The sequence below is a fragment of the Nelumbo nucifera genome, chromosome 3 (assembly GCF_055504915.1).
Source record: "Nelumbo nucifera cultivar China Antique chromosome 3, China Antique-T2T, whole genome shotgun sequence".
Classification (NCBI taxonomy): domain Eukaryota; kingdom Viridiplantae; phylum Streptophyta; class Magnoliopsida; order Proteales; family Nelumbonaceae; genus Nelumbo; species Nelumbo nucifera.
The window spans coordinates 54,651,451-54,679,103 of record NC_142651.1 but is presented as its reverse complement, the minus strand read 5'-3'; the positions used below and the strand labels follow the sequence as shown (position 1 = coordinate 54,679,103).

General features: G+C 36.8%; 1 protein-coding gene across 9 annotated transcripts; it reads left to right on the top strand.

The window, feature by feature from the left end:
• LOC104601025 (protein PHOSPHATE STARVATION RESPONSE 1-like) lies at positions 1 to 27,653 on the top strand. 9 transcript variants are annotated; one of them, XM_088900235.1, is made up of 9 exons: positions 1 to 334; positions 432 to 511; positions 19,154 to 19,917; positions 20,070 to 20,280; positions 20,376 to 20,452; positions 20,978 to 21,017; positions 22,502 to 22,559; positions 25,253 to 25,322; positions 26,857 to 27,653. In XM_088900235.1, exons 3-9 carry the CDS (start codon positions 19,339 to 19,341, stop codon positions 27,340 to 27,342), a joined length of 1,521 nt encoding a protein of 506 aa, XP_088756361.1. In that variant the 5' UTR covers positions 1 to 334; positions 432 to 511; positions 19,154 to 19,338; the 3' UTR covers positions 27,343 to 27,653. The 9 variants fall into 9 exon arrangements, with proteins under 9 accessions (XP_088756361.1, XP_088756359.1, XP_088756356.1 ...); XM_088900233.1 differs by having other exon boundaries at positions 19,138 to 19,917; XM_088900230.1 differs by lacking the exons at positions 1 to 334; positions 432 to 511 and adding exons at positions 2,818 to 3,365; positions 3,430 to 3,594 and having other exon boundaries at positions 19,108 to 19,917.

Here is a 27,653-nt window from a genome sequence, read left to right as displayed (position 1 = left end):
GCAAGTGTTTATTGAGAAAACGCTGATAAACATTTTTTCATTGATTTCCGTGAAAGGAGTCATTGGGAGAAGCATCAAATTCTTGCTTCCCCCAATGGTTAGCCATTTCACGAAACATGAGTATCATGTGGCGCTGATGTGTAATCCGATGTGGCGTGGATAGTTTTTGATCTGGTGCATCGCTGATCTACCATCCCACAAGAAAAAAATAATTTTGTAACCCTAACCACAAATTAGGGTATCAAACTGAGGTAAGTGGACGCTGCAGACGATCGAACTTACAAGGAGATTTTTTTTTTTCTTTTCACGCATTGACGTTGACTAGTGGACACTGGTAAGTTCGTCATCGACACCCCGTTAATCCCCTGCCTTGACATCGACAAGGTTTTTTTTTCTAATGAGTCGTAACATTTTCTCCTTGTTTTTTACAGCTCTATAACCCATCGGCAAGGTGATTCATACGCCGTTAATCCCTTGCAAATCATTGCTATTTCTTTTGCCCATTTGAACAGTATGTCCACCATTCCCCTCCTTTGAACATTTTTTATTTTTTGGGTTGTTCTCTACTTGATGTTAGATATGAACCAGTCTGTCGTTTGTATGCTTTCTTAATTAAAAATTAAAAGGCTTTTCTCTTCCAGCGTGAATTCTTTTTCTTGTTGCAAAACAAATAGATTTATTTCTCAAGACGGAAAACATGATCCTACTATAATACAAACGCATAAACTTATTAGTAACCCATTGTAGACAACATTTTTTGGCTTCATTGACATTTCGATGTATTTGTTTATAGAATAAGCGTTAAGAAAATTCATTTTCATTTCTATGAGTTCATCTTTCCCAATTACCAACGACCTTTTTTTGTTCTATTTGTGGATTACTTGAACATTTTGAAGTTTTGGAATTTAATTTGTTAGAAGTCTGACAAAGAAAGTCAATTTGTAGTGCGAATTGGTGAAAGTTTTTTGTAATGAAGAGCACTCATCTCATGTAGATCATATGATCAAATCTCAAGGCTGTAGAGGTGTGTCAATCAACTTATGGGGTTGTCTAATAACTGAAGAATTAATATAATTTCCTATTTTTTCTAAGATTTGTTAATTAAAGAAAGAGTATTGATGAAATTTTGTCTACTTCTCAAACTTCTCCTTGCTTAGAGTGGGTAGTTTGTCTTTAGATTAGTGGGGGGTGGATTCATATCTCCTTTTAATGGAGTTTGCAGTCACAACTGGCTGGATGTTGCTTCATTACTTTGGTAAGCTTAGGTGACTTGAATTTTACTGGCAATTGAATGCTATTCTTGATAAAACATAACCTTTGTCGTGTTCTTATCAGTCTGACCAGTGTTAGGATAATAGAGTGAGAAATATCGGAGAATACTAGTTTGTTCCTATCCACTCTCCTTTACAGCCTGGTCAATACAAGTAGAGAAAATAAGGGATCCAAATGCATAGGACGATAAAGCCAAAACCCATTGTTGTGCATAAAGGAAGAAAGTAAATGTGACACTGGAAATGATCATAAGAATTGCTATTGGAACATAAAAAGGTTTTGGTATCGAAGATGTTTGTTATCGGCCGCTAAATTATTTAACATATCAGTGAGGTCCAAAGAGACTGAGAATAGGCACCATTTTAGAGAGAGAAAATTTAGTTTCAGGTTCTGTTTCTTTTTCTTTTTTCGACTTCTGTTAGGTCAATGTCTTCCAAGTTCCAATCACCCTACCCTCTTAGGTTATGAACAAGAAAGATCATGCGTATAGCTTTAGCAGAGAGGATAGAAAGAATGAAATTCAATTGATTTTCTTAGAGCTAATTCATTAAATGCAAGTATAGGTAATTTGGACCATTGGATTGACTAATGGCTCCTATACATCTAAGTGAAAGTGTCACACTGAAACACCCATATAATTGTTCCTTGAAACATGCCACCAAACAACAAATATGAAAAAACGTTTTATTTTGCCGAGTTGTAAAAGGGGCGTTTCTTGAAACACCCAAAATAGGCCTAACCAAACAACCAAAGGAAAAACATTTAAAGCGAGTGTTTATCAGATAAACGATTATTTGATAAACACCCATCCAATAAACACAAATGTAACCAAACACATACTTTGTTATGAATATTCACATATGAGCCCCACCATCGTCACCAGTTCCGTCTTTTTTGTCATTCTTCTTATTTGGTTTCGAGTTCATCAAAATTGCACAAGGACTATTTGATCGGGATCAAACACATAGTGGTATCAGGTTAAAAGGGATTCATGCCTAACACTGTATTGCTTACTTGAGCATGAAAAACAGTAAGGCTATGTTTGGTTGCAGTATAAATTTATTTGCACTAGTACAAATGCATAGGAGTGCAAATGTAAAAAATGCAAATTCTTGTTTAATTTTGTTTCGGATTGTACTTTATTCTACTTCATGTCTTAATTTACTTCATTTGTATTGCAATCAAACAAAATAAGCTAAAATTTAAAACAAAAATAAGTCAGAATTTACACTCAAATCATTTGCACTACCATGATTTTGCATCAACGCAAATTTATTTGCATTGCAATCAAACACAGCCTAAGGGAAATTGCCTTACCAAACAAGCGTGGGCTTTTTTTTTTTGGAAAATTGAGCCTAAAAACACCCGCACTACCAAAGTTTTACTAGATACGTGAAAGAGGTTGTCTAACTAAGGTTATGTTTAGTATTATTGCGGTTTATTCATAAAATGTTTGAGATTGATCAATATATAGGAGGTAAATTATGAATTATCATGTCATACAATGAGAAACACTTTGGGTTGATCAATACGTTGTTGTTATTTGTTTTTTTGGTATTCAATTGTTGCTGTTACTTAAAAATGTTTCAACTCTAAACTGCAACGATCAGTCCCATGTATTTTTTTTGGTTGGAGTGGCTCCCTTGTTAACATGGCAACTCATCTTTTTCATCAATTTTGTTGATCAACCCCAAAACGTTGTAGGAAGAAACTATCAAACACAACCTAAATTAATCAGAAAAAAAATTTGAAAAATCGCGATAAATACAAAATACACGGTGGAATAGAACCGTAGAAGTTAAATTTCGGGAGAAGAAGAGGGCAAACGAGGGAATTTGACCCCACTATGGAAAGAGCTTTGAAATGATGCATAGAGCAATGGGATACTAGGCAATTGTGCTTTAATAGTTCTGGTCCTTCTGGATTTTGATGCTGATATGGATATCAGACCGCCCGGAGGTGCAATCGGAATGTTCTTGTTTCCTTGTAGCTTATGCTTCTCAAGTTTCCCACAATACTTCCCATTCTGATTCAACATCGACCCTCTTAAGCTCCAACTCTGCATTTTTTCCTGTTTCAGAAGAGAGTTCCAGGTACCCATTTTGATTAATTCTACCAAAAAAGTTCGATTATTAGTTTGTTTTTGGGTTTTTGTAGGTAGAAAGATTGGATATTGGGGCTTCTTCTTGTCTGATATGACTCGTTTTCTACTTGAGAATTGGATATGCCGATTTTGCGGTTACGTTCTTCGTGATTTTCAATCCTTACTACTAGTTCCAGTTCGAATTGGGTTCTCTTTCTTTTTTGATGGAGAATCTGGCAGTATGCTCTTGTGCTTCCTCTGTTTTTTTCCTCCTTTTTTTTTATTTTTTGGTCAAATTCTCTTTTCATTTTTCGATGATGGATGAAGTGGGGAGGGGTTAGCGTTGCTTACTTAATTGTTCATCTTTTTAAATGTTTGTTTGGTATAAACACTGAGAAATTATTAGATGTGTCTTGTTCAGGATTGATAAATATTGACCCCCTTTTCTGGAATTATATATCTCTCCTATAAATATGCATAGCGATGGCATACTTATTTCTGTGGTTCTTGTCCTCTTAAGTTCTATTCTGATGTTCTGGGTGCGCTTGTTATTTTTTTTTATCAAGATATGATCTTTATAAGGTGATTTTGAATTCTTAAATTTGGGTACACTTGCTTGGTGGAAGAAAAAGGAAGATAATTATTCTCAAGAATATCTTATTACGTATTGCAAAGTAGAGGAAAATTTGGTGGAATTAGATATTTAAAGGAAGGGGATGTTAATCCCAAATTTGCAGTTGTGCTATTTCTTTGTTTTAAGGTGAAAAATCCTACATATGTCTCGTGTTGCAAACTAATTTATAGTTTACGAGTTACAAGTCAGTTCTAGGGTTTATGCAAAATGAGATGGAGAAGTGCTCAAAACTGGCTGCTGTTGGCACCCTATTGATTGTAGATGTTCTAGAATTGGTGTTTGAATTTGCATACATAATAGTGCTCAAAACTGGCTGCTGTTGGCTTCTCTTGAAGAACAGAGAACTGAGACTAACCTGAACTTCCAAGTGTTGGGTTTGGGCCAACTGCCCTAGAGCAAGTCCTTTGGTGCATGTGCTCTTTGTATGTGTTATTTCTTTCATAAAGTTTAAATTGCTCAAGGAAACAATACCATCAAGGAGAATGTAGACAGGTTGGTTTTAAGCTTACTGCTTAATCCATGTTTGTTTTCAGAAAATCAAAAATCTCTTCCTACCAAGTGAAGAAAAGGGGGAAAAAACTCCAAGTTGCAGTTAGAGCCGAGACTCTGCCTCCTTCTATGATACTTCCTTTAATGTTTGCAATATTATGGGATTGTGATATCAGTTTTGATGTCCATATCACCACAAAGGATATCAACATATTCTAGGTTTATCAGAGATACATCTTGTAAATTATTATGGATGTAAAGTAACTTTTGGAATTTCGTAAAATTAGTTGATATTTAGGTAAATAAGATGTAAATCACTATGAACTATTTGAGAACATGTTGAAAAGGGGTTAAATAGGCAGATATACTTAGCTATCCCACATGCTTCAAATTGTTGTCATGTAACTTATCTACTATATTATAAGTAAAGATCCAATACATTGTTTCTGATGACCTTGTATATCAGTTACAAGTTGCAACTAGCTAATACATAGTTTAGTTAGGTGTACTAACAAAAAACGGGAAGAAATATAAAAGTGGAATTTGGATCTGTATCTGATGTATTGACCAGATAAAACTTAAAAGGGCCATCGCTTAGTTTTGGTCGTGGCTTTCTAGGGTCTTGGAATGAGTGGACTGGATGTGGACCTAAGCCTCTAATATATATTTTTTTTGGCACCAAGTAGCCACTCTCAGACTTAAATCTGTGCTCTCATGCTTGTTAGACTGGGTTTTTACCATTGCACCAAGCTAAAACTCTATGAAGAAAAATAAAAATTTGTTTAGAAAAAAACGTTCAGTTTTGAAAACCTTGGAATGAGTTTTGACCTATGATTCACTGCTTGATTCTAAAAACTCAAATTACTGCTCCTTTTCCAAGAGTCCTACCCTTTCTTTTCCACCCTAAAAATTGAGTTGGGGAGAAAAGGGTGCAAAAAGAAGTTTCTCTGCCCCAAAAATTGAACTATTTTTTTTTTCTTTTTGTTTTTGGTCAAATGTTGATATTGAACATGAGATGATCGACATTCTGCGAAAATAAGTACTTCGTGCACTATTTTGGACATTCCAGACCAACATTTATTATTTTATGAATTATGCATCAAAGTTACTTATTTCTCTATTATGTTGATATCTGTGTACTGACTGACATTAACTGACTTTTTTCAATTATTTTATTCCATGGTAGTAAACATCAAGCTTTGATGATATCGACACATCATCCTTGTCCCATGATATATCCTCCTCAAATGTATTAGCAAAACTGGTGTAGAATTATGACTTTTAAGTTGCATATGCCATACTATAAATTATCATTATTAATATCTTAACTGTCCATCTATGATTCATTGATTCTCTTCTATCAAATCGAGTACATATAAGAAGCACTCAATATCCTGTTTACTACTATAATTATGATGATACCTAATTTATTTCAGATAACTTATAAGAGATTTTGACCAGCTGAACCTTATATTTTGTAGATCCTTCTTAGGAGATCTTTAAGATAAAAACCAGCTTGATTACCTTTAACCATAAAATAAATGGGTCATTGTTCACAGAATATATCCTTGTTTTCTTACAATCCAAAAATATTCTATCTTGTTGTTGATTAATTTATTCAATTGGATTAAGCTTCTTAGGTAAAATAAATCTTCAATATATGGATTGCAAACTAAACATTTGAGATCAATAAAAATATTAAATTATTAATAGATTTGTGATTCTAACAGTGGTATTTAAATCATTGTAGCAGTAGTTCAGGGACTTCCAAATGCATGCTGTACTTCATGAATGATTGGCAATTTCCAAGTTTCAACCATCTTGGATTTGGTTGCATCTCATTTCCACGGATCATTTATGTGCCCTGTTTTTGGTCAATATCATTTATGTACCCTTCTTCTCTTTTCTTTTTTTTTTCTTTTCCAACTAGTGGGGACCCGTGCAAATCTGAAAGATTTAATAAATTTATTTACTATTAATTAATATTAAATTAATAATCAAAATTTGTTGTTAACTAACTATAAGTATTCAAAGTTATTGTTAATATCTAAAATTTAATAATTTTATTTTTCATTTAATGTTGATTTACAGAAAATAATTATTGTTAATTTAATATGAACAAATATTTTTAATAAATTTAGTTTTATTAATAATTTGTAGTAATTTTAATAATTTTTATTATTTTTAAATGAAAATTTGATTAACTTTAAATAAATAAAAATAACGACAAAAGCTATCATTTTTATTAATTTCACTAATAATTAAAAATTATATAGGAATGACAACGGGGTGGGTTCAGGGCAGGGCACCCCATCCCTATGCCTGCCCCATGGTCAAGACACTCTACCCCATCCCTATGCCTGCCCCATGGTCAAGACACTCTACCCCATCCCCGCCCCGTCCCTAGTGTCAGGCGGGTTTAGGGCAAGGCAAACCACTCCTCAATGTTGGGTGAGTTCAGGGGCAAGGCACCCCACTCCTCATCAAGGATGGGGAATCCTCGAATTTCCCCGCCCCGTCCCCAGTATTGGGCGGGTTCAAGTAGAGGTGTAAATCGGGTCGTACTGGGCCGGCACAACATGGCCCGCATGTGCACAAAGTATACATAAAAAACGGGGCGGCTACCTGGCCCATGAATAGGTCAAATTGTATATATAAACAAATGTATACTTCAAAAATCATATGAAATAAAAATTCAAACATCTTTTTTTTTTTTTTTTTTTTTTAAAATGGACCTCCCATGGCTTGGCTTGGTTCGTGGCCTGGCTTGGCCCAAGGCTCGGCCCACGTCACGGCACGGCTTGTGCCGAACCGACCCCCCAAATTAGGGATGGCAATGGGGCGGGTTCATGGAGGTTTTGTAAATTCTAGACCCTACCCACCTCCCTGAACTCCTCAATCCGTACCTGCCCCAAAACCCGTAGTGGGTTGGATTTTAAGAATCTAAACCCTACTCGCACATGAAAATGCAAAACCCTCTTGGACCCTACCCTCCCCACATTCAAGGGTAGGGTGGGTTGGGTTTAGAACCCACATCTAATTTCCTTTTATTTCTTGTCATACAAAAGTAATAAATAAGAAAAATAACACAAATAACAACAAAATTTCCAATTATTTGATTAAGTCATGTAAAAAACACAAACTATCAGTTGTCCTTCATGTAAAATTTAAAACATTATTAAATTCAAGACCTAGTACATAAAGTTTATATGCTTTCCAACAATATGCAGGTCGGGAAGGGTCAGGTTTAGCCTAATACGTACCCTACCCATACCCGTACGGGTTGTAGAATCTCAAAACCCATCCCCGCCCCAAAACCCATTCTTCAAGCAAAAAAACCTGCCCTGTCGCCACCGTTGGGGAGGGTACCCACCGGGTAGGGTAGAAATTGCCATCCCTAGTTTAAATGTTGAATTCAGTTGTCTATATCAAAGTATGAATTGCCATCCCTAATTATTAAAAATACTGTAATTATTTAAATGTAATTAAATGTAATTTTTTAAAAATAGTTACTGTTAATTATAAAATAACTATATGTTGATTTTTTAATTATAAAATAATTAATGTTAATTATAAAAAATAATTACTGTTAGTTTTCTCATAATTACTGTTAATTACATATTTTCATATTTTCAGAAACATAGTTACATTGTTTTTTGTTATTTTTTTGAAAATACTATTATTTAATAAATACATTATTTTTAAATAAATACTGTAACTAACAAATACTGCATTTATTGAAAATACTGTTAATTAATTAAATACTGTAATTAATATTGTTAATTAAGAAATACCGTATTTTGTAAAATAATGTTAATTATTAAAAATTAGAAAAATACTGTAATTATGAAAAATATTGTAATTATTAAATTACTGTTAATTAATAAATACATTATATTGAACAAATACTCTAATTATTATTACTTGTAATTAATAAATACTGTTAATTATTAAAATAAATGCATTATTTTTAACAAGTACTGTAATTACTAATACTTCTAATTAATAAATACTGTTAATTATTAAAAATACTGTAATTACTAACACTGTTAATTATTAAAATAAATACATTATTTCTAATAAATAATTGAAAAAAATTGAAAAAGATGTTTAAATTTTTATTTAATATGATTTTTTATGTATACAATTGTTTATATATACAATTTGACCTATTTGTGGGCCGGGTTCTAAACCCAACCTGCCCTACCCTTGAATATGGGGAGGGTAGGGTCCGGGAAGGTTTTGCATTTTCATGTGCGGGTAGAGTTTGGATTCTTAAAATCCAACCTGTTATGGGTTTTGGGGCGGATACAAATTGAGAAGTTCAGGGAGGTGGGGGTCTAGAATTTACAAAACCCTCCCCGAACCCACCCCATTGTCATCCCTAATTTGGGGGGTCGGTTTGGCATGGCTCACGGCCCGAGCCCGCACGGGCCCATGCCGTGCTGTGGCCCGAGCCTTGGGCCAGGCCAAGCCACGGATCAAGCCAAGCTATGAGAGGTCCATTTAAAAAAAAATTGAAAAAGATGTTTAAATTTTTATTTCATATGATTTTTGATGTATACAACTGTTTATATATACAATTTGACCTATTCATGGCAGTGTTTTAAAAGCGAAAGGCGCACAAAAAGTGACATGTTCCAAATGCGCCTGAGGCGCAAGGTGCAAGGTGAGGCATACGCCTTTTTAAAAAGTCACACAAAATAAAAAAAACTAAAAAATAGAAAAAATAGAAACAAACATGTAGAAATTCTAAGAAATCTCTGGAAAATATCAAAAAACAAGGAGAAGAAGTAAAGAGAAAACTGAAAAAAAAAAGAATGGGGTGGAGCCCTGTTTTACTATTTTCAAATTAATATTTACTGATAAAAAAACAGTGTGTAACAGTGGGGCGGTGCCCCTGTTTTAGAGTAAAACAGTTCCAGAAGAAGAAACACAATGAAAAAAAAAGATTGGGCAGAGCCCCTGTTTTTCTATGAACAAGAAGAAGAAGAAGGAGGGGAAGAAGAAGAAAAGAAGAAAAGAAGAAAAGAAGAAGAAGAAGGGGGCCGGTGGAACCCCTGTTTTCAGTGTAAAAAGTGAAGAAACAAATAAAAAAAAAGATTGGGCAGAGACCCTGTTCCAGAAGAAGAAGAAGAAGAAGTACCTGATGCTGAAGGCCTAAAGAGTTGAAGACGCTACAGTTGGTCATCCGACTGAGAGATGGCCTCTGATAATCAAACTTTGAAGGTGGTTGTTCGACTGAGTTGAAGGTCTGAACTCGATGATCTAAGAAGAACGTGGGGGCTGAGGGCTCTGAACTTTGCCATTCGAGACTTCGACTGATACTGTGAGTCTAAGAAGATTTTTGTGAAAACCTTGCATGGCAAGTTTTTTCTCTCTCGATTGGGTTGTGAATTTTCTTTCAAATTTGCCATACCATATCCCAAAAAACAAGGAGAAGTAAAGAAAAAACTGAAAATAAAAAAAAAAAGAATGGGGTGGAGCCCTGTTTTACTATTTTAAAATTAATATTTGCTGATAAAAAAACAGTGTGTAACAGTGGGGCGGTGCCCCTGTTTTAGTGTAAAACAGTTCCAGAAGAAGAAACACAATGAAAAAAAAAAGATTGGGCAAAGCCCCTGTTTTTCTATGAACAAGAAGAAGAAGGAGGAGAAGAAGGAGGAGAAGAAGAAAAGAAGAAGAAGAAGGAGAAGAAGAAGAAAAGAAGAAGGGGGCCGGTGGAACCCCTGTTTTCAGTGTAAAAAGTGAAGAAACAAATAAAAAAAGATTGGTCAGAGCCCCTGTTCCAGAAGAAGAAGAAGAAGAGGAAGAAGAAGTACCTAGTGCTGAAGGCCTAAAGAGTTGAAGACGCTATAGTTGGTCGTCCGACTGAGAGATGGCCTCTGATAATCAAACTTTGAAGGTGGTTGTTCGACTGAGTTGAAGGCCTGAACTCGATGATCTAAGAAGAACGTGGGGGCTGAGGGCTCTGGACTTTTCCATTCGAGACTTCGACTGATACTGGGAGTCTAAGAAGATTTTTGTGAAAGCCTTGCATGACGAGTTTTTTCTCTCTCGATTGGGTTGTGAATTTTCTTTCAAATTTGCCATACCATATCCCAATATTTTGGCACATAAAAGGAATAAACAATATATATATATGATTATAATCATCTATGATTTCGGCAAGAAGAAAGATCTCGATCAAGAGATGAAAGGAGGAGAAGAGAAGAAGAAGAAGAAAGAAGAAGAGAGGAGAGAAGAAAGAGGCGAAATATTTAGACCAAAAAACATAAACTGGCGATACCCAGGATTTGTATTTATAAGTTAGGGCGACTACATAAAAAATAAAAGGTTAAAAAGACAAAAATGCCCCTGCGGCACATAACTGAGATTACATCACTCCCCCTCAAGTTGGGGCGTAGACATCAATCATCCCCAACTTGTCACAAAGATTATAGTGCCTCATGGAATTTAATCCTTTAGTAAAGATGTCTGCCAGTTGTTCCTCAGAGCTGATGTAGGGAGGGCAAACTTCTCCTTTTTCCAATTTTTCTCTGATGAAGTGTTTGTCAACCTCTATATGTTTAGTTCTATCATGGAGAACAAGGTTGGTTGAAATGTTAATAGCAGCCTTATTGTCATAGTATAATGACATAGGATCACTGAGAGGAAAGTCCAATTCACCCAAGAGATTCTTTATCCATAGAAGTTCTGCCACACCATGAGACATGGCTCTATATTCAGCTTCTACACTTGATCGGGCCACCACACTTTGTTTCTTACTCCTCCAAGTAACCAAGTTTCCCCCAACCAAAGCACAATAACCACTAGTAGATTTTCTGTCATCTACAGAACCAGCCCAATCTGCATCAGTGTAAACCTCAACTCTTATATGCTCATGTTTTCCAAACAGGAGTCCTGTCCCAGGGAATTTCTTCAAATATCTAAGAACTCTGTGTGCTGCCTCCAAGTGTGTGGCCTTGGGTGCATGCATAAACTGACTAAGGACTCCCACTGCATACGCAATGTTAGGTCTTGTCATAGATAGGTAGAGAAGTCTTCCCACCAATCTTTGATACTGCTTCATATCTGCTATGGGCTCATCACTGCAATCCTCGAGCCTGTGGTTTACATCTATAGGAGTGTTAGCAAGTTTTGCTCCAAGCTTCCCAGTATCTTTCAGGAGATCAAGAACATATTTCCTTTGGGAGATGAAGATACCCTGATTAGAGCGGGCCACTTCAATTCCAAGGAAATAACGTAAAGGCCCCAAATCCTTCACTTCAAATTGGGTGGCCAAGAATCTCTTCAATCTTTGTATCTCTGAGTTCCAATCACCGGTGATAATAATGTCATCAACATACACAATTAAAGCTACCATTCTTCCTTGCTCTCTCATCACAAAGAGTGTGTGATTAGATTGGCACTGCTTAAAACCCATCTGTTGAACTGCATTGTGGAACCTACTGAACCAGGCCCTTGGAGACTGTTTTAAACCATACAAAGATTTCTTCAGTCTACATACTTTCTACTCATCTCCTTTAACACGAAAACCTGGAGGTTGGATCATATACACTTCTTCTAAGTCACCATTCAAAAAAGCATTTTTAATGTCCAACTGATGAAGTTCCCAATCTAGATTTGTTGCTAAAGAAAGGAGGATTTGAATAGAATTCATTTTTGCTATAGGTGCAAAGGTTTCCGCATAATCAACTCTATACACCTGTGGAAAACCTTTTGCAACTAGCCGGGCCTTGTACCTCTCCACTGTGCCATCTGCCTTATGTTTCATAGAAAATACCTATTTGCACCCCACAGGTTCCTTTCCTTCAGGAAGATTTACCAGCTCCCACGTGCCATTTTTGTGAAGGGCATTGATCTCCTCCTTCATTGCATCTGTCCATTCAGGAGTAAGTAAAGCTTCTGCAACACTCTTAGGAAGGGAAACACTGTCAATAGCAGAGAGGAAAGCATGGAAAGAGGGTGAAACATGCTCATAGGATAAGGAAAGGGCCATCGGGTGGTGTGTGGTGCATGATCCGACACCTTTCCTCTTAGCAATAGGAAGATCCAAATCACAATTAGAAGTATCAATATCAATGGGCTTAGGGATGTCAATTGGAACAATAGTACTTGGATGCGGTGATTGATTTAACCCCTGAGAGTTCGATGGCACAGGTTGCACAACTTCAGGATGCTTTGTGTCTATTGAACTTTGTTGATCACGGCCTTGACTTTTGTACCACTGTTTACGAAAGACCCGAAATGGAGGGGGGTCAGGAGGAGAAGGCAACAAAACCTGTCTCTGTTTCTCCTCACTTGAACTCTCCTCCTGAGGAGAAGCAAGAAAGAAAGGCACATCTTCAAAGAAAGAAACATCCATAGATACAAAGTACTTTTTGGAAATAGGGTCAAAGCAACGATAACTTTTTTGGGAAAGGGGATAGCCAAGGAATACACAAACAATGGCTTTGGGATCTAACTTACCACAGGTAGGTGATAGATCATGGACAAAACACTTACACCCAAAGACACGCAAAGGGATAGGAAATAATGGAGCTGTAGGGAAGATGAGCTGATGAGGGGACTTGTACTCCAAGAGACAAGATGGCATCCGATTGATAAGAGAAGCCGCAGTCATAACAACATCCACCTAGAACCTTTTTGGAACATTCATGTGTATCAACAACCCTTGAGCAACCTCTAAGAGATGACGATTCTTTCTCTTTGCAACCCCATTCTGTTGAGGGGTTCGAGCACAAGAACTACGATGAATAGAACCACAAGTTTCAAAAAATTCTATAAGGTCACCATGAAAGTACCCTTTGGCATTGTTTGATTGGAAAGTTCGAATCTCCGTTTGGAATTGTGTGTATACCATGTTGGAAGGCTTTCACAAGTTTAGGAACTTCGTCTCGAGAGTGAATAGGGTACACCCACATATATTGAGAGAAGTCATCAATGAAAGATATGAAGTATCTGTAGCCATGCTCTGTTGGAATATTTACAGGTCCCCAAACATCAGAATACACAATGGAAAAGGAAACATCTGATTTTTTATTACATAAAGAAAATGAAGTTCTACAATGCTTGCTTTGTTGACACACTTGACACTGAAAATCATTAATAGACACAGACTTAAACAATTCTAGAAACAAATACTTTAAGGACTCAAAAGACAGATGAACCAAACGATTGTGCCACAAAGTAACCTAACTTTTATTTGACTGACTCAAAGACTCCGAGGCCGCAAGACCAACTCTATTCTCCAGCACATAGAGGCCATTCACCATGTTCCCTTTACCAATCATCCTCCCAGAAGCCAAATCCTAAAAGACATAGGAAAAAAGGTTACTGAGCAGTTCAAAGAGTGTATAATGCTGCTAATAGATAGTAAATTAATAGGTAGTTTTGGAACATATAAAACATCTGATAGGGGTAAGCCAAATGGCAAAGATATAGATCCTCAACCAGCTATGGAGGAGAAGGATCCATCAGCTAACCTCACTTTATCTTTGCTAGAAAGAAGGGTGTATGATTGGAAAAAGGTCGACTTACCCGTCATGCGATTGGAAGCACCTGAATCAATAATCCATGGAATGCAGAAGCTAAGTTACTTGAGGAAGAGGCAAAAGAGGTTGAAGGAGTGGGTCCAGAATCAGTTTGTGTGAGGGCCTTACCATATTGCTCCAAATGATCACGAAAGGCAGTGATAATATTTTCCTTAAGATCGGACCTAGGGGGGCAATCTTGAGAGTTCATAGTAGTTCCTCCACTCTGCAACTCATGAGAGGCCAAGTTAGCCAAGGTGAACCTTTTCTGATTTGGTTTCTTGTTCTGTTCTTGTGCTGATTTCTTATTTCGGTCTTGTGCCTACTTCGGCTTGCCATGCAATTCCCAACATGTCTCCCGTGTGTGTCGGGATTTCTGACAATGAGAGCAACACAGTTTATCCTTATCATCAACCATTTTCTGACCATCTCCCTTTCTTGCTGAATTGATATTACCTCTTGCGGCTAAGGCAATGGTCTCCCCCTCGGGAGGATTCATGGCAGATTTCCTACTTTCCTTGGATTGAACCAATGCATACACCTCTTGGACAGAGGGAAGATCCTTGCTGCCCAAAATTTGAACTCGAATGGGTTCATATATGGGATTAAGTCCCAACAAAAAAGCAAACACCCGCTGTTGTGACACTAACTGTTTGTAGGCTTTGGCATCCTTTTCACTTCCCAGTCAATATTCTGATAGTAATCTAACTCTTTCCAGATAGATGCGAGGGCAGAATAGTAGGTGGATAAGCTTCTTTCCCCTTGTTTATACGTTGCAGGCTCGGCTTGCAATTGATAGATTCTAGCATAGTGCCTCTGTTCGGAGTAAGTTGACCTTTCTTGTTCCCATATTTCCTTGGCTGTTTCAGCCCACATAAAGTTCTGCTTCACTGATGGTAGCATAGTAGTCAAGAGCCATGACATAATCATGCAGTTTTCCTGGTCCCATTTATCATATTCAGCCATACCAGTCCTAGGTTCCTTCACTTTTCCATTGATATACCCTGTTTTACCCCGGGCTGTGATGTACAGCTGCATCTCCTTAGACCATGTCAAATAATTTCTGCCATCTAAGGGAGTAATGGTCGTTGGAAAGCTCATGGAGTCAATACTGTTGTTCATTCCTCCTTGGTTAAAAGAGGCTCCAGAGGTTGCTGAATCTTCAGAATTCATGACTGACGCTCACTAAGACAACAACAGTCCCTTCACTTCAGTCAATACACACAAATGGACTACACAACCCTTACTTTAAGTTTTCTGACAGTTAGAACACAATCACAGCCCTTGCTGCAACACACTCTCACTGATCTAACAGGCCTCTCCAAGGCTAATATAACCCACAAGCATCAATACCCTGCTGCTGTACTAGCCATCTGAACAAGTTCACAGGTGTAATAGACTTCTCCAAGGCTAATATAAGCCACAAGCATCAGTACACGGTTGCTGTAACAGTCAACCAAACCAGATCACTCATGACCTACAACTAATTCAACAAGTTCACAGGTTTCTGGATCATCCGACCCACAAATAATGGGTTAAGCCTCCCTTATACCATTCGGTCAAGGCAACCCTCAACCTGTTCTTGGTACCAGCACCAAGAACCAAAGAAAAAGGTTTAAAAAAAATCTGTCCAAGTTCAGTTCAGGTGGTTTCTGGATTTTCCAGTCCAAGAATAATAAAAGAGAATAGGAAAAAAGGAGCCGCCAACCTCTTGGAAGGACTCAACCAGTCATCAAGAATTTTCTGCAATCACTTCAGTTGATTTCCGCCCAGAACAGGAGAGGGAGATCCAGCCGATGAGTTCTCAGGTCCAGAACAATCTTCTGCAATCACTTCCGTTGAGTTTTTGGCCAGAACTGGAGAGGGGGATTCAGCCGATGAGTTCTCCGGTCCAGAGCTGACTTCGTTTCTTCATTCTCAGTCAAGCGAACATAGAGGATGTCATCAACCAAAAAAAATTTACAGAGCACCAACCTGCTTTGATACCATGATTTCGACAAGAAGAAAGTTCTCGATCAAGAGATGAGAGGAAGAGAAGAGAAGAAGAAGGAAGAAGAAAGAAGAAGAAGAAGAAGAAGAGAGGAGAGAAGAAGCGAAATATTTAGACCAAAAAGCATAAACTGGCGGTGCCCAGGATTTGTATTTATAAGTTAGGGCGACTGCATAAAAAATAAAAGGTTAAAAAGACAAAAATTCCCTTGCGGCACATAATTGAGATTACATCAATCTATAAAAGTAAATTAAAAAAAAACAAAGGGCAACTTAAAATAGGCGCTTGCCTGGACTGCCTGGCACCTGGCCTGAGGCGCACGCCTTAGGCGCAGAGGCGAGCGCCTTCCTAAAGTTTGGCCACCTTGACCCATGCGAGGCGCCTACTTTGAAAACGCCTTGCCTTGCGCCTCAGGTGTGCCTTTTAAAACACTGATTCATGGGTCAGGTAGCCCACCCCATTGAGAAGTTCAGGGAGGTGGGTAGGGTCTAGAATTTACAAAACCCTCCCCGAACCCGCCCCATTGTCATCCCTAATTTGGGGGGTCGGTTCGGCATGGCCCATGGCCCGAGCCAGCGTAGGCCTGTGCCCTGCCGTGGGCTGAGCCTTGGGCTAGGCCAATCTATGAGAGGTCCATTTTTAAAAAAAAATTGAAAAAGATGTTTAAATTTTTATTTCATATGATTTTTGGTGTATACAATTGTTTATATATACAATTTGACCTATTCATTGGCCAGGTAGCCTGACGGCTCGGCCCAACCTGACTTGTTATTTTTCAGGCCTGGACAAAATTTCAGGCCTGTGGGCTCGAGCTCGGGCTTTCTCATATAAGCCTGGCTCGGGCCCGATCCAATACTACTACATATATAAAAAGGTACTTACATTATATAATATATATATACTTCTTACATTATTAATAAATATCAATTTACTATTCGGAACTATAAATTAGTTTATTAATTTATTAAATTATTACTAAATTAATATAATATTAGTTTATAAAAGTATACTGAAAATAAGACATTTTGTGTACAAATCTAATAGTGTACAACTTTATTAATCTAATCAAGATAAGCAATGATTACTGTTTTATATTTTTAAAACAAAAGAAAATAAGAAAAAATGCAAAAAATGGAGAAAATAGATAAATAGCTTCTCTCAAAGGAGAGACATGCTCACATGGACCATCCAATTTTATTATATATATAGGTTTTTATAGTGGGTTGGATCAGGCCCTTTTCTAGAACATGGGCTATGGTTGTGTGTTTAACCTTTTTTTTTTTTAAATTGTGGGCTTGTTTGGCTAGTCTTTTCAGAAGATCTTTTGGGCTTTTCAAGGACTGCTAGACGAAAAAACAGTCCTTTTCCTTTTGGCAACAAAAGACAGGAAGCTGGAAAGACCTGTGTCCCAGAAAGCTCACAGAAGCCTGGAACAGCCAAAAATCAGAAAGCTTCAAACTAAGCTTCCCATTTTTCCGTGCCTAAAATCTTTTGTTTAACAGCCCAGTAGACCATGGTAGACCAGGATACTTACCAAACGATCTTGATCTTTGAAGACAAGACCCCAAAAGCTCAGTACGTCTTTTGGCCATTTGGGCTGTTGGAATATCTTCCTAAAAAGACTTTTTTTTTTTGATCAATTATCTTCCTAAAAAGACTTGCCAAATGACACCTTTGTCTACTTCCATGCTTTTGCTAAATCCTTGTCCATTGAAACAGCAGATTATTTTCTTACTAAGCTCAGGATATTTAGGTTGTATTCGTTTACATTTATCAGTTTCCACTTTCCACATGCCTTCTGCATATTTTTGTTATCCTTTTAGTTAATTAGATTTTCCATTGTAGCCCCACCAATAATCAATTTGACAGGAATCTTTTTTATTGACAACGGTAAAAAGATTTTATTGAAAATGAAGATCAAATGCCTCAACAATAAAGAAAGAAGATTGAAAGCCTTCCATTTCCGAGCTTTGGGACAAAAGACAAACTACAATAGCAAAGAGATGACTCAATTCAGCCTATGTATACAAGTTTTATTATAATCAAACTATTGAACAATATTACAAGTCCCTCCCTGAAGCTGGTGAACCCCAAATTAACTTCCCTCTAGTCGCTCCTTAGCAAGGTTGTCTGAACTATTAACAGATCTTGGAACCCACTTCAATGAGCAGTTCATATTGGGCTATATATTAGAGCTGAAAATCTGGCTCTAGTTTATTAAAATACAAAAATTTCATTTATTAAAATATAGATGATGTACAAAAGGATGAAAAATACACAAATTAACATTAGTTCTTATTAAATCCTTGCAGTGCCTATAAAATTTGTCCTGCCCATTTCCTTGAACTCATGAAGTAGCTCAGTCCATTATGAACGAACTGATATCCTTGCAAACCCCGTGAGCTGGTCTTGATGCATTATTAAAGATCCTTCCATTCATTTCCTTGGACAAACCCTACAAGATGGCTAAAGGGTTTATTCTTCAAAGCACCTGGGCCTTTGCTTTAAATTGCCTAGCCGTTTACTTAAGATTACTACATCATATGACCTGACGCCAGATCTTCCAATTGTTGTCAAAGTCACAGAGAACAAAACCCCTCCTGCTTAGCCAGCTTATTGAGGGAAAAGCTGATGATCATCCTTTTCTGCCACCTTTTACAATATACATTTGTTAGCTAACTTTTATTCCTGTCCTTGAGCAAGCATTATCTATTTCTCCATTCTGAACACAATGGTTCAGGATTTATGTTCATATAGTTTTGGAAGAAAGGGTTTTATCCCATCTTCCAACCTGATATAATCCTCCACATTTATTTGGGCAGTGGAAAACAAGCTTATGATGATAGACATATTATTCATATAAGAAGTATTTATATTAGAGCATTTGATATAGAGACTTTCAGTATTCACATATAAGTCTCTATTTATTTTGCTTCAAAATCATATTTAACTCACTATTATACTAATGGACTTGCATTCCTCATATAAGTAGCATTCTTTGTGGGAATTCTTAATATTATCATGTGTACGACTGTTTCTTATGTTGTTAAAAGTATGTTTCAATTATTTTATTTTTCTTCTGAGACAAATGTGTTCATTGTAGGTATTCTTTCTTACTGATAGGCTCTTTCAGTGCGTTCTTTTTATAGATGCCAGAATTGATGACAGCAGTGTAGCATGGGGCTTGATAATTTGTGGCAAAGCTGCACACAGGGACTTTACATTCAGTGAGTATTCAGTATTGTTAGAGTAAATGGGGAATGCCAAACTAATAATAGGTGGATGAATATATGATGTAAGTCGGTAGCTCAGTAAGTTGGTAGCATCAGGAGCCATGTCTTCATCTCTACCAGTTCTTCCAACTCCTCTAGAAGAGAAGTATCCCAAATTGCCAGATTCACAAGAAGTTTCCTTGGGAAGGGAAATAATGACAAATCCTGTGGTTCCTCAAGTGCCTCCATTGGTCTCTAACAGTGAAGTGGTTGGTCACATATTTTCATCAGCTTCAGGATTCTCCACAGATCTCCAATTCTCTTCAGTTGCTCATGAAGGGCATTCTAAAAATGCTCCATTTATTTCTCAGTCATTAAGTAATGGAGTAGCTTTGCCATTGACGCATTCTTCCCATTCAGGTCTATATCAATCTGGGGCATTGAATCATTACCCCAAAGAAAACAGCAATATATCCTGGACTGCAGATCAACTGCAGGGTTTTCTTGATTTTCCTGAAAATGTTCCTACCCAGAGCAGTCAAACGGAAAGTGGCAATGGTGGTGTCATGCCATCTGAGGATCGTACAAAACGAAATGATTGGCAGGAATGGGCAGACCAGTTAATCACAGATGATGATCCTTTGGCTTCTAATTGGAATGAACTTCTTCTTGACACCAATGTTGCAGATACTGAAAAAAAGGTTGGTTTCTTTTATTGGCTCAAATGTATTGAAATTTCTTGGTAAATTTGCTAAATCTTTTTTTTTCTTTTACTTTTTAGTCCCATTTTCTGAAAGGGGAAACATTATTTGGGGAACTTATGCCTTCCTTTATTCTATTTTGTTTTGTCTAGGCAGCATACCAGGTTCCCAAACCACCTCCAAATTTCACAGTGCACCAACCCCAAATTCACCAGCAGCTTCCTGATCCTTCTGGTCAACTATGCTCTGTTGCCAGCCCCTCTTCTTCGATCAATGGTGCTCCAACTAAGACACGTATGCGTTGGACACCAGAGCTTCATGAGCGCTTTGTAGAAGCTGTCAATCAACTTGGTGGAAGTGAAAGTGTGTAACTATTTGGGCCATATTTCTTGATCTAATTTTAGCCAGAGGAACCATGAAGTTTCTTCACTTATTCGTTTCTTATGCATGACATGCAGGAGCTACTCCAAAGGGTGTGCTCAAACTTATGAAAGTTGAAGGGTTGACCATATACCATGTAAAAAGCCACCTGCAGGTCTGTATATTATGCCCCAATCTCCCCAAAAAAGATTGTTTCCTTTTAGGCCCCATTCGTTTACCGGTAAATAAGAGGGGGAAAGTTGGGCAATGGGCATCTTTTTCCCATTGACCAACTTTACAATGTTCTTTTTACATTTAGTAATGGATCTCATGGTAAAATCAGCTCCGCTTCCCCAGGTAAAACTTACCCATCTCCCAGGTGGGGGTAACTTTCCCACATGGGGGAAAATTTTATAAAACATAATGGGACAACTTTGTCCATTTTAATATTAGCTTTTTATGGGTAAAAATGTCATCCTGTTACTTACCTGGGAATCCTGCGAATGAAAAAAAAACATGGGCAGGTGAATTTACCCAGGAACATTTATCTGGGTAAGGTAAGTTACAAGTTGTAAAGGAATGAGGCTTTAATTGCACTTTTATTCCCCTTTCTTTTCTCTATTTTTTCCTTTTCTTGACTTGAGCTTTCTGCATGCTGATAAAAAAACAAAACTTAAGCTTTCTGCTTCCTGAATTACAGAAATACAGAACGGCAAGGTATAGACCAGACTCATCAGAAGGTAATAACAGTTGACTTGCAGTCACTTTTCTTATTCATAATTCCATATCTTTTGTTTAAATTCATCTGTTTTGCCCTATTTTCTTTAAACACTTCATTTCTGATTATGCACCTAAATATTTGCATGTATCTATATCGATGCATGTATGGGTTTTGTCTCTTTGTCCATGAATTAGATTCAAGTAGGGTTTCAAGTATTGTTGCTTGTTTGTGTTTGTGTATGCATATATGGTTGGCACAATGCTGTTGTTCTTGTTATTAATTAATTATAAATGTTCATATTTATAAAAAAAAATTAATTATAAATGTTCATATTTATAAAAAAAATTAATTATAAATGTTCATCAATTATAAATGTTGCTTAGATGTTCAGATGTTGGGACAAAGGAGCTTTAAATTGATGCTTCATCAATAAAATCATACTTCATTGTTGCTGATAAAAAAGTCCCAATGCTCAAAACAACATATGAGGATGGGCCTACTCATGAACCAGACTTTAATTTACATTTTGTAATATTGCTAGTAACTTGCTTTCTTCATCAAAGAATCTTAGGACCATTATCCTTTTTTTTGTTGATTGCTGAAATACTCTACTTGCTAATGAACTTGTAGGCTTTCTCATTCTTTGGTTGTCAGACCTTTTCTCTTTTTTTCTTCTTGGTAACCATGCAAAGATATATATATATATATATATATATATATATATATATATATATATATATATATATATATATATATATACATGTGCATCGCATAGAGTATCACTACACTAGGGACGAAAAAGAAAAATGAAATGATGTGATACTTTGTTTTTCTAAAATAATTTTTTTCTATTACATACAATATCTGAGAAAAATTCGTATTGATTGGTACTTTTATATCCTCATTTGAATCTATATCTATAGCACTCACTATCTATCATAGAAATCGAATTACTTGTCGTTGATAAGAAAAGAAATTTTAATTCATATCTTCGTCTCTTTTCGCCGTACTACATGCTACATTTTAGAAAAAAGAAAAAAAGTTTAAGAACCCCTTACCTAATATAAATAGAATAATAAAATAAAAAAAACACACACACACTGAATATTCTAACGTTTTTCTATTAATTGATCAAATTCTAGACGAGAGTACACCTAATTAAATTTTTTAAAATTGAACAAGACTAGTAATTAATCTATTAAATGATACAGAAATTAAATTTAATAAAAGCCTTTCAGATCAATGATTTTATTTATAAGAGAATAGATACTAGTACAAATCTTCAACTGTGCTCTCCTAGGACAAAGCTTGATCATTGGGTTTCAGACTTCTTTTTTGGCTTTGATGAATTGCTTGCTTTTCTGAATTAATTTGGAATTTCTATTGACATATCAACCTTTTATTCTTAGCTTGCTCCTGTTTATTTCTTTACTGGAGATGGTATAATGAAAGAATGACATATATGGAATTAATTCTTAAATTCCCTCCCTTTTCTTTATGCAGGATCAGCAGAGAAAAAAAAGACTGCTATTGAAGAGATATCATCTTTAGACCTGAAAACGTAAGTAAACTGCATATTTATTTCTGTATGTGGGTTGTTTTTTGTAATTGTCTTGATGTAGCATTATGTACATTTTGAATTGGTGTCTAAGGGCCAAGGTTCCACTACCTCCTTTATTCATCCATCTTATTACCACCTACCAGTCCTACCTGCCATTTAGGGGTGTAATTGAGCTGAGCCAAACCGAACTTTGGCATGTCTTGGCTTGGTTTGACTAAAACATTTCTATGTCCGAGTTCAGCATGTCTTGGCTTGGTTTGAATAAAATAGTACTATGTCTGAGTTCAAATTTGAGTTAGATTTGAACTCTATTTTCTGGTTTGAGCTTGATTCAATTAAATATTTGATGAGTTTGAGAGCCTATAAAACTAATATATTTTTATATTTTATAAATATAAAATGAATGTGGCAAAAATGCGAATGCTAAGATGGATGAGTGGAAAAACTAGAAAGGATAGGATTAGGAACGAAGTTATTTGTAAGAACCTAGGAGTAGCTCCAATAGGTGAAAAAATGAGAGGGAGTAGACTAAGGGTTTGGGCATGTGTATAAAAGACCACCAACTGCGCTAGTTAGAAGAAGTGATTTATTACACATTGAAGGGGCTAGAAGAGCTCAGGGTAGACAAAAAAGGACATGGGTAGAAGTACTAAGAAATGATTTCAGCACTAATAATTTAACAGTGGATATGGCTCTAAATAGGACAGATTGGTGAAATGGGATTCACGTAGCCAACCCCATATAGTTGGGATAAGCATGGATGATGATGATGATAAATAAATATTATATTATAATATATTTTTTTGTTATTCTATACATGTGTGTGTGTGTATTAGCCAGGCAGAGTCGAACTTTTTATTGCTCCAATTTGAATTGAGCCTAATTGTACTCAAGCTGGAACTGTTCAATTAAAGCGATTCGATTGCACCCCTACTCCACCTCCAAGGATCGGTAGCCAATAGATTGTGCAAGCTTTAGTCCCTATTGTAAGGAAAGAATTTCTGTCCTGATTGTAAGTTCCCATTACCAACAGGCTATGAGTGGATCAGAGCATAAGGTTTCCAAAAGCATCAGCCATCCCAGAAGGGCCAGGCTTGCCTATTTAGCAAGCATGAAAGTTTATCTAATCTCACGTCCTGCCAAAGTTCAACTGATGTCACCCCATGGGTTTAGGATGATTTGAGCATTCCAATTTCTCACTATGTCATCCATGGTTAACAGCCTGAATTCCTGCTCTGTCTATAAAAAGTGGATCACCCTGATTGTTATTAGATCAATCAGCTCTTCCAATTGATGCCAATTATATCTGAGGGTTCTATCATTTTTTCTCTTTCCATAATCCATACTGCCTATAACACAGCTGCTCTCATAATATCCTAATCATCCTTCCCCTTCTAGTGCTTGGGGAGAACACTAGCAAGAAGAAGCCATTTGCATCTTCTGGTGCTTTCTCCAATGTCATCCCATAGCCTTTGTTCATACGTTTTTGTCTCAACCATCAATTCAATATCAAAACATGAATGGTTGCAGGTGATGTGGTATGTGAGTAGGGGCGGATGAAGGATCAAATTAGAGTAGGGTAGATTAGATAGAGATGATTATGGGATCATGTGTTAAAGCTACCAAAGAACATTTTATGGAGGAGGAGATAAGCTCTGATCTCTGTTGGTAAGGGGGCACTTACTTGGTATAATGGTAAAACCTTGGGTTGGCAAGCATGAGAACGCAGGTTTGGGTAGCCACTTTGTGTGAAAACATGCAAAAGGTTAGGACCGTACCTAGTGTCTCCCCCCCAAAAGAACTTTTTTCTAGAAGGAAGAAAGACAGTTTATTTATGGTTTTTTTTTCTTCTTCTCTTCTCTTTGTTTTTCTGCACAAAACCAGAGGATATCAGCCCTGGTTTCTGTCAGTTTCTTCAGACCCTAGCAGTTTCAACTTTCAACACTTCTAGAACTCAGTCCCTTCTTCCTTAAAACAAGTAGTTCAAGGACTGCTTCAGTGGACTGTGCAGCAGGGCTACTCATCAAGCCTGCTTTTTTTTTTTTATGGGAAATGGTAACTTTCATTAACAATAATGGATAAAGATTACAACTTCCACCATCCAAGGGCCAGATGAGGAACCCTTTGATAAAAATGCCTCAAAAACAGGCCAAAACAACTCCTGCTTTCAACTCTTCCTTAGCTAAACATGAGCCATACCATTTACTGATCTTCTTGCCCAAATAAACCTCACCCCAATCTCGCTTGCTAAGCCCGAGATTTCTCTTAGCTGTTGTCTGAAAAGCCAGGTGCCCAAGCTTCTAGATTGCAACCAGCCTATTACCAGTTTGGAGTCTCCCTCCACTTCTAACTGCTGCAGTCCTCATTGCTTTTCCAATCTGAGACCTTGGAGTAAAGTGAGAACTTCTGCCCTTAAGGAGTCTCCCACTCCTACAGGGCCTGAATACATGGCCAGCACACTACCCCACTCATCAACCCTGCTTGTTACACCTTAAAACTTAAAACAATAGGTACATCTTGGTAGCTGCATTACCAACCTAGTGGTTGGACCATTCAACCTATGACCCAGTGACCAAAATGGTTTTGCATCCCGTTGAAGTCTGACATTATGCTTTCTTTCTTTCATGATGTTAAAGATATGTTTTAATTTCAGTTAATTGTCAATTAGCTTGCTAAACTCTTCTAAATGACAGGGGTATTGATATCACTGAAGCATTGCGCCTACAAATGGAAGTTCAGAAGCAATTGCATGAACAACTTGAGGTAAAAACTTATGATTGAGACACATTACAATGAAGCCTTGATATGTTTCCTCCTCCAGATATGATTGGACAATTTAATTAGCCAAGGTTAATCTCATCCGTGCATTTCAGATCTCTGTCTAGATACCATTCAGCCCTAAACCCTTTTGCTTCTTTCTTAGAGAAACTTTAACTTCAATTTCCTGAATTCTACAGTATGCTTCTTATCATCAATCAAAATGGTTTCTAGGCTGCTTGGTTCTTAGAAATGTTACTTAATTAAACTTTTCTTAAATACATGTGAAGTATCTCTTTTTTTATTGGTAAGCAGTAACTTTAAACTTTATTTGACTAAATATCTTTATAACATGTAGTATTTATTATTTTAAGCTTTATTTTGATATAAAAAAAAATCTTTAAAATATCATCTAAAGTTATTTACCTTTTTATTTTTTTCCTAATCTAGTGAGTTGAACGGATGAACTGGATGGCCATACTATTTGATCTGTGACCCATTGACAAAAGCAGTTCTGTCTCTGGTCCAATTCTGACAACATCACTTATTAAGGTTTCCTACTGGTCTCTTTAATGTTCAGTTTCTATCCATTGAAACCTTTGGACTGTGAAGCAAATAAACTACTTAAAATTCAATAAGGTGCAAGTGAGTTCTTGAAGTTATTAAAAGATTGGCTTCCAATTGAGGATCTGTTCTCTAATCCTTTCCCCTTAGTTGTTATTACCATGAATTTCTAATGTCAAATTAACTGCTGAGGCTGATTAGGAAAAATGAATGGTTATTTGTTACATTATCACCATTGTTCACATTGAAGGGTTTATGCTTGCATGATGGGTTTCGATGGGCATGTCAAATGAACTATATAAATTCATGTAGCCAACCCCATATAGTTGGGATAAGGCTTAGATGATGGTGATTATGTCTTATAAACTATAAATTCTTTTGGGGTTCCAGCTGCGGAAAATGCATCATCTATATCCCATTCAGTTTCTGACTTCAGACTTTTTCACATGTGATCTGTAGCCTATGGGAGATCCAGTTGTATAGTTATTGCTTTGGTGTTGATTCACTTGCAATGACCTAGCAACTCCATTGTTATCTGTCCCTGTGCTAGTTTGAAGCACCAATATCTGTCATGAAAGTAATTTAAGTTTTCTAGCTCCAAATTGTCTGGCTTAGCAGTTGCAAGGACCTAACCTCTCCATTCTTTCCTTGGGATTTGACAATTATGGTTTCTTTTTTCTGCTTATGTTATCCCAAAAAACAAAACAACTGTAAAATCCTTTGACAACATTGTGATCCCAAAAAACAAAACAACTATTGAAAAAGCATCTCAGCTTTAAGTTCCCCTATTTACCCTTGTATTATTTACTCTGTTGCACCCAGTATGTAGGTGATTTGTTCATACCTTGGTATAGTTGGACACACCATGAAGACTTGCAGACATTGGATATATTGTCATAAAACAATAGTTCTTGGTATATTATTCATCAAAAAAATAGTTCTCAGTATATTCTTATCTCCTTGGTTCCCATCTCAGATTCAGAGAAATCTACAATTGCGAATAGAAGAACAAGGGAGGTATCTTCAGATGATGTTCGAGAAACAGTACAAAGCGAATAATGATGAGTTCAAGGGCTCGTCCTCCAACCCACAAGAACCCTCTACTGCATTATCGGATACAATGCAACAGCAATCCTCTACTCAAAACAGAGTGGATGCCCTAAAGGTTTGTGCTGAAACAGGAAATGACAGCATTGATACCAGTGCTATAGCAGAAGCAAGCTACAAGAAACTGGGTGTGAAGCAAAAAGCGCCTGAAACCCACAGTTGTGAGGATCTAGAACCAGATGGCATTGATGATATAACTATTCCATCTGCTATTCCATCCACAAAGCGTGCAATAGCAGATGATACAACTATTCCATCTGCTAAACCAACATCGGACAGACAAGCCAATACTGCTGATATTCCAGCTCCTAAAGATACAGTAAGCATGAGTACTGAGGATCTGAGTAATGGTTAATAAGTGAAAAGTACTTTGTTGACTGCTACAAGGAGTTTTGGACACCATACCTCTTTGCCTCTCCTTTTGGGATTGGACAATGGTATACACTCGTGATGGTCAATAAAAGTTGTATTTTTTTTTTTCTGAATTTTGTCTAATACGCTTGTCAACTTGTTTGTGCCCCCGCTCTGGCGGGGCAAAGGTATGCCAAACAAAGGGAGCTACTGTGTAAGGGACTTCTATTAACTCTTAAGAGCCAAAACCTTGGTTATATCTAGAAAAAACTTGCTAACACAATCTGTAATACTACAAAGTTGTTCCATTTTTCA